The sequence below is a fragment of the Dermacentor variabilis genome, chromosome 2, assembly GCF_050947875.1.
Source record: "Dermacentor variabilis isolate Ectoservices chromosome 2, ASM5094787v1, whole genome shotgun sequence".
In the NCBI taxonomy this organism is placed as follows: Eukaryota; Metazoa; Arthropoda; class Arachnida; order Ixodida; family Ixodidae; genus Dermacentor; species Dermacentor variabilis.
The window spans coordinates 270,396,225-270,410,374 of NC_134569.1; the positions used below are offsets into that span (position 1 = coordinate 270,396,225).

Here is a 14,150-nt window from a genome sequence, read left to right on the forward strand (position 1 = left end):
CTCTTCGCTGATGACTGTGTAGTTTACAGAGAAATGAAAAATTACCAGGATTCACTTGCTTTGCAGGAAGACTTAAATACATTGCACTGGTGGTGCGAACAGTGGCACATGAATATAAATTTGCTAAAAACAGTGCACATGTGTTTCACGAGGAAAAAGAATGTACACGGTCGTCCACTTCCAATTTGAACACGGCTCCGGGCGGCCGGCGAGGCCGGCGCTCCGCGGAGCGCCGCTCGTGGGCACCGAGGTAACTAACGCGCCGGCGCACTGGCAGCTACAGGCGTGGCCTCAGCCGCCAGCACACACTAGTGCAGGCGCGCTGTAGCAGACGACGCGGTTGCGGCCACGCTTGTGGCTGTCAGTGCGCCGGCGCGTTAGTTACCCCGGCGCCTACAAGCGGCGCTCCACGGAGCGCCGACCTCGCTGGCCGCCCGGAGCCGTGTTCAAATTGGAAGTGGACGACCGTGTACCTAATTGTGTCTATAACATAAACGGCCACTTATTGGAAACTGTTCTCGAATATAAGTATTTAGGTGTATACATCACCTCAAAACTATGTTGGCATCGACATGTTGATTATGTTGCTGGGAAAGCTTGCAAAATGTGGTTTTTGCACCGTAACACGAGAATCTTTCCGCAAGACTCTAGGGATTTACTATTTAAAACATATATTAGGCCCGCGCTGGAATATGCTTGTACTGTATGGGACCTGCTGACAAAGACCGACAGACAAAAATGAGAAAGAATCCAGAATTTAGCGGCCCACAATGTTTCTGGGAATTATCGTAAATACATTGGTGTGTCTGCCATAAAACAGGACTATCATTAAGACATCTCCCTGTCTGTCCGATGTATTTTTCACAGACAGGGAGATGTCTTAATGACCGATTATGGGAACATTGCCAAACTGTGAAAAATAAGCAATACGGTCATCTGTCAACGCACTGTCAAGAATGCGGCTGTGCGCCGGTGTATGGATCCTGCCGGGTTCTTGCAAAGCACAAACATAAAAAAGTGCGAGAGATTATTGAGGCTCAGGCTATCTGGCAGAATAGAGACACGTGTGTTAGTGCCCCTTCAATCGACTTGTTAGATAAGGAGACTGCTTTTTTTGGATGGGTAAGATTTGGATAAGGTGGCGCCACTGTGCATGGGTTATATAGGTGTATTTCCTGAAAATCAAGTTGTTGAAGTTAGCGCATTGTGTTGTCGTCTCCCTTCCGTCCTTGTTTTCTGGCGCTAAATATGCTTTCAGTTTACCAACACGCCCAACAAATGGCAATGCAACAACTTTATGTTACAAATGTGCATCCAATTCTTAAAAACGCTTGTGAAACGTGGTACCCTCAAACCTCGTACCTTGTTGAAAGCTTCGAACGAACTCAAAACCGTGCTGCTAGGTTTGTTTCTGGCAATTATGACTTTCGCAGCAATGTCTCAGTAATTAAAGAAAATATAGGCTGAGCTGGCAATCACTAGCGCATCGTCGAATGACCGCAAAACTGCGACCGTTTTTGCAGGTATAGCCACCATAATAGACAAAGATCTGTACATTTTGTCTCCCCACTCTGTCTCTCAACGATGCGATCATGATTATAAAGTTTAGAACGACAGAAAGCTGAGCTAGTTTACGGTAAGGATTCATTATGCAAAAAAGAGGTGAGGCGTGCAGACAGGACACAATAGTAGAGAAGTGGACAACACGAACGCCGACTATCAACTGAAAGGAGCACTGAGGCGAAAAAAGAAAGAAGACATAAAATTCACCTGCTCAAGCTTAGGAATGGTATCACCACGTGTCAGTTCGGTATATGTGCCGGTCTAGGCGAGAGATAACAGTTAAGGCACTTAATCTCTTCCTCATGTAAAGTAAACGAAGGCTGACTCACGCAGGTACTTCCACCATTATAGATATACCATGCCTCTACCATAATACGCGTATCTTCATTCTTATGCCTGTAAAATATTGCGCATTCATCTAACTCTGGCGTGCAGTTACAATCTTGGCAATGTAGGGAAAGATTAGAAGGTGATCCACCGGTTAATGACCTTTTATGTTCCATTAGCCTCTGATTGATACATCATCCCGTTTGCCCTACGTAGAACTGTCCCCTCAAAGTGGACATGGCTGTGTTATTGTCACAAACTTGCTGATATTAACAATATTATTCGTTACTGATACGGAAGAAACTGTTTTAATGTGCGGAATGTACTCACAAGAAAAAAAATAATCGCGGTCAACTTGCTCCACCTGCTGCCATTTATGTTTTCGTGTCCCGCACTGACAGCGGCAGCTGCCTGCTTGTCATCCTGCAGCAAATGCGGGATGAAAAAATAAAATGTTTCTTTTCGTGCGAAATTTAACCTGCGTAATGACCGCACCCCTGAATTTGCGTCAAATTTTTTAGAAAGAAGTGTGATCATTATGCAAGTAAATACGGTATTCCATCATTACCTGATATAGATTACAAATACATGAGGTCCATAGAAATTAGTCTCACCGGTATTGAAAGACTGATTAACAATTTCAAGATATCAATTTCCGACAGTGTTTATGATGTCAGTTCAAAAGTTCTCAAAAACACTGTTACGCATTCAAGTGATATTCTCTTTCATATCTTTCATCAGTTGCTAACAACTGGAGATATTCCAGAGGACTGAAAAATTCGAAAAATCATCCCTATCTTGAAATCAGGTGATAAAACAAACCCATGTAATTATCGCCCAATATCATTGACATCTGTCCCATGTAAGATTCTGGAACACATCATCGTATCAGGCATTGCGAAGCATATAAATACTATTACGATATCATTGAGCGATGCTCAAGAGACGAGCCGCCGTGAGAACGACGAAGAAGTTGGTCGGTGCCCTTGGCACGAGCGAGTGTCAGCCTGGCTGCCTGACTCCAGAGTAAATGGCGTGTAAATAGCATCTTTCGTCTGTGTCTTTCCACACATAACATTTTTGGTGGAGGTCAGCGATCCCCGTCCTCACCACGGAACTCCAAAGTGGTCGGCATACCAAGCTTGTCAACATGTCTCCCGGTGACGAGCCCACCTCTGCAACGGCTTCGGCTTGTCCGACTGCTCCAATCGTCACGGTTGCCCCACACCGTGACCCAGGTGTGTTCTCTGGCCTGGAGGGACAGGATGTCAACGACTGGATCAAGCTGTATGAACACGCCAGTGCTAATAACAGGTGGGACGCAACGATTATGCTTGCCAATGTCATCTTTTATCTCGGCGGCACCCCACGCGTGTGGCACCAAACGCATGATGACGAAATAACCAGTTGGGACAGTTTCAAAGAAAAGCTACGGGAACTGTTCGGCGACTCCATTGGGCGCAAGGCTGCCGCGAGAAAGGCTCTTGCGTCTCGTGTTCAGTCATCTACAGAGCCGTACGTTTCCTACATCCTCGACGTCTTGGCTCTGTGCCGTAAATCTGACGATAATATGTCCGAAGCAGATAAAGTGGCACATGTGCTAAAAGGCCTCGCCGACGGCATTTTCAATCTGCTTGTTTTCGGCAACGTCTCGACTATTGACGCCATTATAAAAGAATGCCGTCGCCTTGAACAGGCTAAGAGCCGCCGTATCTCACACCACATTGCGCGGCTACCCAACACTGCTGCTACGTCAACATGTGAGGGTCGACCACGTCAGACCACCACTTGCGACGACGTCACCCGTATTGTTCGCCGCGAAGTTGAGGCCGCCTGTTCACCAGCCTTCTCCACGACACCTCCTGATCCGCCAGCAACCACCAATGCAATGATTCAGGTTTGAAAACATGGGTCTGAACACCATGTGTTCCACGTCTCGACCCAGCGTTCCCCAGTTATCTAGCGGCCCTCCTCGTCCCCGGCAGTCCTTTTCTGCCACATCTCACTGCAACCCGTCCGAATGGCGTACCCCTCATGACAGGCCAATCTGCTTCCACTGCTGTCGCATCGGCCACGACGCCCATCACTGCCGAAACCGATGGCCACCACCTCCTCGGACTTACGCCGCCACTTATTCCCGCACCTTTGGACCTTCTGTACCCTATGCCACTTGCCATGAACCCACTACCGCTGATGCCCCTGCTCCGAACCTTCACTACAGCCACTCGCCCTCACCTCGACGCCACCAGTCTCGTTCGCCCCAACCCCACCGCTTTTCTTCGCCGCCTATCGCCTCCCGGGCTCAGCCGGAAAACTAGGCACTGAAGCTTCTGGAGGTGAAGCTGCGTTGTCGACCCTGCCTTCAAATCCTCTCTGCTCACGTACCTATTAACCGAAACCTTCTTGACATTGACGCTGACGGCTATCCTGTCACGGCACTCATCGATACATGAGCACATCTTTCTATTATGAGTGCTGCCTTCCGACGACGACTGAACAAGCTCCTCACCCCAGTGTCAGCGCGCGTCGTCCGCGTTGTGGATGGCGGTACTGTGCCTATCATCGGCATGTGTACGGCACCTGTCAGCATTGCCGGCTGCCACACTCCTGTCCTCTTCACCGCAATTGCTCATTGCTCCCACGACCTCATTCTCGGCCTCGATTTTCTCTCCGCCCATTCTGCTCTTATTGATTGCTCTTCCAGTACCCTTCGCCTTGAGTTGCCAATTCTCGCAGAACCTTCTGACGCACCCCACTGCTGCTTACGCTCCACTGGCTTTCTTCGCCTGCCGCCAAAGTCCATAGCCTACATTGAACTGTTCTTTCCCACCAGTTCCTGATGGCGAATACCTCGTCACTCCTGTGCCCGACATCCCAATACAGTATGACGTCACCGTGCCTCACAGTCTACTTACTATTACTGCGAACCACACTCGCATGCCTGTCTGTAACTTTGGATTGGGAAAGCAAATTCTACCGCAAGGTATTTGCCTTGCCACCACTGAGTGTCTTGGCGACCAATACGTGGCAGCATTATCGACCGATGGTTCTCGCGAGCTTAGCATGCCCGTCGCGCCAGCCTCGGGCGTTGATCCCAACATAAAGAAAATGGTTGCGACGGACCTGTCCTCTATGCAGGCTGAAGACCTTTGCGAAGTATTATCGTCCTACCGCGATATTTTCAACTTTGACGATCGCCCTTTAGGCCAGACGCTCGCGGTCGAGCATCGGATTCTTACTGGCGATGCTGCGCCTATTCAACGATGACCGTATCAAGTTTCTGCATCAGAACGCCGAGTAATTCAAGAGGAAGTTAACAAAATGCTCGATAAAAACATCATTGAGCCTTCATCGAGTCCCTGGGCGTCACCTGTGGTGTTGGTTAAGAAGAAGGACGGCACGTGGCGCTTCTGTGTAGACTACCGTCATCTGAACAGCATTACAAAGAAGGACGTCTACCCGCTCCCACGTATAGATGACGCCCTTGCCTGCCTGCACGGTTCCAGCTATTTCTGGTCTATTGATCTTCGTTCGGGATATTGGCAGATTGTTGTTGACGATATTGACACGCGTACTTTATCGGGTGACCACGTTTCACCGCCTAACAAATGTTATCGCACAGAGCGGGACGTGCCTGCATGTATCCGAAGTTTCTGGAAAGTTTTCAATGCTTCTATCCGCTATCTGTTGTCGCCGAACCTTGTGTTATCTGATTTCATCGCCTGACGCGAAAGGTGTAGGACTTTGAGGAAGGCACGCGGGTCCCAACGATTAGTCTGGAACATTCGACGACTGCTGTATAAAAGCCGACGCGCTTGACCCACTGATCAGATTTTCGACGATTAGTTTTCTCGTTCACAGTATTGCTACTATGTTATTCAACGTCACCACCACGTGACATCTGGTGGAGGTGCTGGGTATGCTGGCGGCGACGGCGGCGGACGACGAAATTGCGGCGTTACAGGCACCAGGCGCGGTTGCGGAGGGGGGCTGGATGGCGTGCGACAGCAGCGTAGGTCATTGCTCCTGGCTGGGGCTGCGGTAAATGAGGTTGCACCTCAGGAACTCTAAGCGATCGCTGAACCTCATCTTTCACGATGTCGGCAATCGAGGCCACTTTAGGTTCTGACAAAGGCAGGACCTTGCGCAGTTCTTCGCGCACAATGACCCTGATGGTCCCTTGAAGGTCGTCGGAACCCAGTCCTTGGATGGCGTACTGCGGCGTGAGCCCCTGGCGGTTAGATTGCCGGATGCGCATCTCCAGAGTTTTCTCGATCGTCGATGCCTGTGTAGAAAACTCAGCTACGGTCTTTGGCGGGTTACGGATAAGTCCGGCGAAAAGTTCTTGCTTGACGCCCCGCATCAGGAAGCGGACTTTTTTCTCCTCCGACATTTCCGGGTCGGCGTGCCCGAAAAGACGGGCCATCTCCTCTGTGAAGATCGCGATCGTCTCGTTTGGCAGCTGCACTCTGGTTTCTAGTAGAGCTTGGGCTCGCTCTTTTTGCACGACGCTTGTAAACGTTTGCAAGAAGCCGCTTTGGAACAGGTCCCATGTCGTTAAGGTGGCTTTTCGATTCTCGAACCAGGTCCTGGCGGCGTCTTCCAATGCAAAATAGACATCCCGCAGCTTGTCGTCGCTGTTCCAACTGTTAAACGTAGCGACCCTCTCATACGTCTCCAGCCAGCTTTCCGGGTCCTCAAGTGTGGAACCGCGGAACGTTGGTGGCTTCCTGAGCTGTTGCAGAACTATTGGAGCTGCTCCGGGTGCCATTGGGGCTGTCTTTTTGGTCATCTCTGGACGAACTTCTGTGACGATCTTCTTGGTCGTCTCTGGTAGAATTCCGTGTTCCGGGGGCAGCTAGCCGGCGGCTTGCTCGATGCTCCGGGACGGCGCTGGTGCTGTCTTTGTGGTCCGGGCTTGGATAACGGCTTGTCGGGGACGTCCGGTACATGAACGAAATTCTTTGTCGAAAACATCCTGCTGCGACATGGCGCCCCTGAAGTCCTCATCACTGACAGAGGAACGGCCTTTACAGCGGAGCTCACCCAGGCCATTCTGCAATACAGTCAGACAAGGCACAGGAGGACAACTGCCTACCACCCACAGACGAATGGTCTTACGGAGTGGCTAAATAAGACCCTCGCCGACATGCTAGCAATGTACGTCGACGTCGAACACAAGACCTGGGATGCCGTCCTGCCGTACGTAACATTCGCTTACAACACAGCGGTGCAAGAAACAACACAGATCACGCCGTTCAAGTTGGTTTACGGCAGGAACCCGACGACGACGCTCGATGCCATGCTGCCGCACGTAACTGACGAAGAGAATCTTGACGTCGCTACCTATCTACAGCGCGCCGAAGAAGCCTGACAGCTCGCCCGTCTGCGGATCAAAAACCAGCAGCGTACTGACAGCCGACACTACAACCTCCAACGACGCTTCGTCGAGTACCAGCCCGGCGACCGTGTTTGGGTATGGACCCCAATACCCTGTCGAGGACTGAGTGAGAAACTATTGCGACGCTATTTCGGACCCTACAAGGTCATCCGACGTATTGGCGCACTGGACTATGAGGTCGTGCCAAGCGGCATTTCGCATTCACAGCGACGTCGCACACGACCTGAAGTGGTCCACGTGGTGCGTCTTAAACCGTTTTACGGACGCTAATGAACTTTCCTTATATTGTTTTTTTCTTTGGTACGAGTGCTTATTTATTACTTTCGTTTGTTTGCAGCATTGGGTCGAAGCTTTTTTAGAGGGGGGTATTGACACGTTTACTTTATCGGGCGAACGTTTACTTTATCAGGCGACCACGTTTCACCGCCTAACAAATGTTATCGCACAGAGCGGGACGCGCCTGCATGTGTCCGAAGTTTCTGGAAAGTTTTCGATGCTTCTATCCGCTATCTGTTGTCGCCGAACCTTGTGTTATCTGATTTCATCGCCTGATGCAAATGGTGTAGGGCTTTGTGGAAGGCACACCGGTCCCAACGATTAGTCTGGAACATTCGACGACTGCTGTATAAAAGGCGACACGCTTGACCCGCTGATCAGATTTTCGACGATTGCCGACCATGTTCGCCGCTATCGTTGTGCTACAAGTGTAGCCTGTTTTGTGGGCACAGGTTCGCCCAATAAAAGTTAGTTTTCTCGTTCACAGTATTGCTATGTTATTCAACGTCACCACCACGTGACAATATGGACAGAGAAAAAACCGCGTTCATCACACCTGATGGCCTATATCAATTTAAAGTAATGCCGTTTGGATTATGCAATGCCCCTGCCACCTTTGAGCGTATGATGGACTCCTTGCTCAAAGGTTTCAAATGGTCCACATGCTCTCTGCTGGCTCTCATCGCTAAAAGATCCTACAGGCCGGCTTGGTCGATGGGCTTTGAGGCTACAGGAATATTCATATTCCGTGGTGTACAAGTCTGGCCGCCTGCACCAAGACGCTGACTATGTCGCGTTACCCTGTTGACGACTCTGACTCCTCCAATACTGCCAGTGCTTCTTGTGTATTCTCTGTATCCCAGCTGCTTCATTTCGCCAACGAGCAACGCCGTGACGCCTACGTCAGAGCACTCATCGACCGTTTTGAACACTTTCCGGCCGATGCTGCTCTATGCCTCTTTGTCCTCCGCGACGGTACTCTGTACCGTCGTAACCTTCATCCAGACGGCTCTGAGTTCCTGCTTGTAATACCTAAACACCTCCGTTCCACCGTTCTAGAAGGGCTTCACGGCACACCAACGGCAGGACACCTCGGCATATCTCGAACCTATGACCGTGTACGTCGCCGTTTTTTCTGGCCGGGCCTTGCCCATTCCGTACGACGTTACGTTGCCGCTTGTGAACTTTGCCAACAACGCAAGAAGCCTTCCCAGCTCCCCACTGGTTAACTGCAGCCGCTCGAGATTCCTGCCGAGTCCTTCCATCGTGTCTGCTTGGACCTTCTCGGCCCATTTCCGAAATCTACATCAGGGAACAAGTGGGTTGCAGTCGCGGTGGACTACGCGACCCGCTACGCCGTAACCCGTGCTCTTCTGACCAGTTGCGCAACTGATGTTGTGGACTTCCTCCTACATGATATTATTTTGATGCATAATGCTCTGCGTCAATTGCTCACAGACCGTGGCCATACGTTTTTGGTTAAAGCCATCGACGACATCATGCGTGCTTGCTCAATATGGCATAAATTTACCACCTCCTACCATCCCCAAACGAACGGCCTCACTGAGCACTTGAACCGCACCCTTACAGACATGCTATCCAAATACATTTTCGACGACCACTGTGACTGGGACCTGGCTCTACCTTACATTACCTTTGCATACAACTCTTCCCGTCTCGAAACTGCTGCCTTTTCTCTGTTTTACCTCTTGTATGGCCGCGAACCGACGCTACCACTGGACACTGTGCTTCCGTCCGCCACAGCTTCAACTAGCGATTATGCCCGTGATGCAATTGCCCATGCTGACCATGCTCGCCAACTTGCGCGTGCTCGTCTACAAGTGTATCAAGACAAGCAGAAACAACGCTACGACCTTCGTCACCGTGATGTCTATTTTGTGCCTGGCACCCTCGTGTTGCTTTGGTCACCATCGCGTAAAGTCGCCCTTCGTGAAAAACTGCTTTCCTGTTGCACAACCCCATATCGAGTAATACGCAAAGTGACCAATGTCACCTATGAAATCGTTCTAGCCACGCCCACTACGTCCTCCGCTGTGACAACCAGTGACATTGTCCACATTGCCCGACTCAAGCCCTACAACTCTCCATGCACCTTGGATATTTAACAGCACCGTGACGGTGCTTTTGCCGCCGGAGGGTAATATTATGATATCATTGAGCGATGCTCAAGAGACGAGCCGCCGCGAGAACGACAAAGAAGTTGGTCGGTGCCCTTGGCACGAGCGAGTGTCAGCCTGGCTGCCTGGCTCCAGTGCAAATAGCATGTAAATAGCATCTTTCGTCTGTGTCTTTCCACACGTAACAATACTAATAATTTCTTTTTTACTAACCAACATGGTTTCAGCAATGCCTGATACACTAAACAACATAGCTTTCCATGTGACACACAACTACTGGAATTTACTAACGGACTACTACAAAATATGGACGAGAACTTTCAAACAGACTGCATATTCTTAGACTTCTAAAAAGCATTCGATCGCATCACGAAACTTCTCAAAAGCATTTGATCGCATCACGCATTCATGTTTAATAGGCAAAATGACTTCCCTTAACATAGACCCACTAACAACCTCATAGATAAACAATTTTTTGTCATCTTGCAAGCAGTTCACAGCTGTTAACGGTCACTCGTCTCCATTTAGCGATGTACTCTCTGGTGTACCTCAAGGTAGTGTCCTGGGCCCATTGCTCTTTCTCATTTACATTAATGACCTGCCATTTAATGTTAAATCAACCATTCGCTTGTTCGCAGAAGACTGTATTATTTACCATAAAATATGTTCATCTGCAGGTCACACAGCACTTCAAGGTGACCTCGATCACGTAACCGCTTGGTGCACATCAAGGGAAATGTCCCTTAGCATCAATAAATGTAAGTTAATGACATTCAGCCGAAAAAAATGTAACTCTTCTTACAGTTACTTACTCAACAATTCTGCGTGCTCATACAAATACCTTATGAATACAGTGTTGCACCAAAAAAGGAAAATAAAGACTTGGGAAGGAAGAGAACAAAACGACCGATTGAGTGCTGAACTTCAACTGATTTTATTCTTACAGCAGGGCAAGAAGAATGAACAAACGCGCATGCATACATAAATGTTGCCTAGAGCGATTACAGTGACGTTTTCAACAGTTGCGACTCGTTTTCAAACAGAGAAGCAGACATGTCACTAATGCAACTCGTGCCTCTCTCTTTCATGTGATATGCCTTCAAAAGTTCTCTTGCTAACGTATCACCACTCCTGCCAAATATCTTTATCTCACGCAGTAGTGGCTGGCATGTTCCTTCCAGGCAAACCGTGCAATGTGCAGGTAAGTGCGCATTACCTTTGTTGATTACAGACAATTCATGCTCCCGGGCCCGGTCATTGACACATCTCCCCATTTGTCCAACATAGGATTTCCCACATTTTAGCGGTATTTCATATATAACGCCCGTCACACATTTCCTGTACTGTCTAGTGTGCTTTTTCTGGCATCCTGACTTTTTGTCAACACGGCTTATGCGCGGACACAGTCCAGCCAACTTGCTTGGTGCCGAGAAAACAACTGGCACACCAAACCTAGTAGTGACTTTCTTCAAGTTGTGGGAAAGCTTGTGGACGTATGGCACCACTGCGGGTTTGCCTCGTTTTTGGTCGGGCCTAGGCGTATGCCTTTTTCCCTTCACCGTCTGGAGCAATGTTTTAGACACCACCCGAACGACCGAGCTCGGGTAGCCGGCTGTGTGCAGCCTCGCCAATTGCTTATCAAAGCTAGTCTGCATCGCGTGGTGGCACGACTTCATGAGAGCAGATTCAAAGCAAAGAGTGGCTATTCCTCTTTTAACTAGCTTTGAGTTTGCCGAATCATACGGTAGCAATTCCTTCTGGGCACGTGGGCTATACTGCCAACATACGTGGTCTTTGTCAAAAACTAAAGAGAGATCTAAAAACTGAAGAGTGCCATGGGAAGGGATTTCATGTGTAAATAGCATGCCCTTCCCATGTAGTCTAAAAACATCTAAGACCTGGCTAATGCACTGGTCAATGGTAAAATCATGGTTACTTTTCAAAAGAATTAAACAATCATCGACATATCTAAAAGCTTTAAGGTAGAACCTATCGTCAAAAGAACTGTGCAGGTCACGGTCAATTGAAGCCAAAAAAATGCCACACAGCACAGGAGCGACGCAGGACCCAATGCATATCCCTTGTCGTTGAACATACAAATCATCGTTAAAAGAAATAAAAGTAGATTATAAGTAAAATTCCAATAAAACCATAAAATAACCATAAAACCATAAAACCCCCCATCAGGCTTACCTAATAAATTCCCTTTAGGTGGTTCAAAATTGTGCAGCATGTTTCATTTCCAGAAACTACGACCGTCGCTCGAGCATATCAAACATTAAATCATCGCTCTCTCTTTCTACATTGCAATCACGGAGAATGATCACACTAATCTAGCTATTTCACAAGACTGTCCCTAATGCCAGTCATTCAACACTGCCTCTTGTACAACCTTACCGTTAATCACGTTGTTTAAACAACCATTTAAGCTTCCAATGGATTTCCGATAGAACCGTAGCATATAATTTATCCTCCTTGCCGCAGGCTATCATCCACTTGGAATGGTCTTTCAGAACACATCAACATTTGTGATTCTGCTCGTCTTAGGGCCGAAGTAGTAACTGCCACATTTCTAGCTACTAACGCGTGCTTAACTATTGTATAAAGATATTTTTGCATTTTAGTGATCAGTACTAACAGTCAATAAGCTGCTTGTTTTTAGGGCCGAAGTAACTGCCATATTTTTCTAGTTAATAAGGCGTCATTAACTATTGCATAAAGATGTTCTTGCATTCTAGTAATTGGTACTAACAGTCAATAAGCATTGTGTAATCAAGTTCTTGGCTTTGCCCCTATCTTTGCCCCTATCACGCAATGCTCTGATGCTTGGAGCCTGTGAGGTAACTTGAATAAATAAATAAATTAATTAATACTAAAATCCCGACCAGGAATTGTAGTATTTATAATTACAGTAAAATCTCGTTACTACAAACACCACATTAACAAACTTTTCAGATGTACAAATTTTTTTTAATCCCTGCAAAAATGCCTATATTTTCAACGTAGAAACCTTCAGTACTACGAATTTCAGATTACCGAATATTTCAGAATAATGTACGTAATTTAATCTCGTAATCACCAAGACGCTTCCTTATTACAAAGTTCCGTTGAAGTTTCGGTACTGAATCCCTGAGGCTTACACCTATCATCGTCATCTGCAGGAGTAGCCATGCACTAGGGAACCCGTTTCAATGGGTACAGCCCCAACAGCAACGGCATCTGCATGAGCGTCGCATATGGTCATGTTCCATGGAGGAAGGAAACTCAGGAGAGGCCCTGACATCACTCTTTGTGAAGCTAAAGTGAAGCCGGAAGTTGGCGCTGGCGCTGCTCATGGCATTGCTCTGCCTATCGGGCCAGCTTTCCTCTCTTGTATACATTTCTTGCGAAACCACGCCGCGCAGCGCGCAACCGGGCTGCTCGGACACGTGCGCTCTGCAGGAATACTAAACAATCGCGATGTCTCATTGCATTACCATTGCCAAAGTCATATTGAAAGAAGTTCATAATGAACTTCGCAAATTGGCCCATGAGGTCGAATCGGCTGCTTTTACCGGCTTTTATGAAAATAAACATGCCTTATAAGGTCATCCAACTGAACTGTTCTCATCAACCGCAGGTACCGGTCGCTGCCAAGTTCTTGCATGTTCTTTTAAAGAAAGGCCACCTTTATAGCTGCCTTCTACTTGCTTTTCTCTGCTTCGGCTATACGTCTTGCTAGCTGGTCGTCTGGCGATAAGAAAAAATGTACATATTCTCACTGCACTGCAAGAATGCACTGGAGACACGTACGACACACAGACCCATTTGCGATCCATTTGGAGTTTATAAGCACAAACACACTTTTGCTCGAGGAATCGTCATGCTTTATTGAGCAAACTTTGGGTGGCCGCGCATCACTGCGACAGAGCGCCAGCGAGGAAGCAGAATGTCATATCTGACTCCGCGTTTAGATTCATTGACAGCAGCCTGAGGTGAATTCTTACCACGGTAAGTGAAGCATCACGGCACCAAAGTTTTGCGATAGCCGGCGCACGGTGCAGAACAGTATGCGCGTATAATCGGCCTAGATGCGACCATGGAACAGCCGTTTGATGTGTTCGCAAGTGTACGTTCTGTGAAGCCTTGCCGACTCTTGCAGTGCATCCGCTAACCTTCACTTCCCTACGCTTCTCGCGCGCACAGATAAAATATGCCTGCGGTAGGGAGGATTCATTCCTTTAGTCAAAGCAGCCACTTCTTTCCCTACTTCCAGGATGAAGCATCGGCTGGCAGGCAAATGGTGCCGAGGGCAGCAAAATGCACATATTCTGCGTAATGCCCTTTCAGCACATGTGTTAAGGTACAGCTGTGCAGGTCTGCATGTACCTCGAACGCGCTCTGCTTAAAAGACTTCATGCTGTCGCGAGTACTGCGAGGAACAAGCAACAAATAAACTCAAGCTG

General features: G+C 48.2%; 1 protein-coding gene across 5 annotated transcripts in view; it reads right to left on the bottom strand.

Moving 5' to 3' along the window:
- Nucleotides 1-14,150, bottom strand: part of LOC142573298 (COP9 signalosome complex subunit 9) — a 91,675-nt gene that overhangs the window by 51,839 nt on the left and 25,686 nt on the right. Inside the window, exon 3 of one of the 5 annotated variants that reach the window (XM_075682938.1) lies at nucleotides 3,087-3,142. The exons of 3 other annotated variants lie outside the window; for them this stretch is intronic. In XM_075682938.1, the coding sequence (XP_075539053.1) occupies nucleotides 3,102-3,142 (41 nt within the window). In that variant the 3' untranslated portion in view covers nucleotides 3,087-3,101. Of the gene's footprint in view, nucleotides 1-3,086; nucleotides 3,143-13,297; nucleotides 13,435-14,150 lie in introns of those variants that run through there. One more of the 5 variants, XM_075682936.1, reaches the window with a different exon arrangement.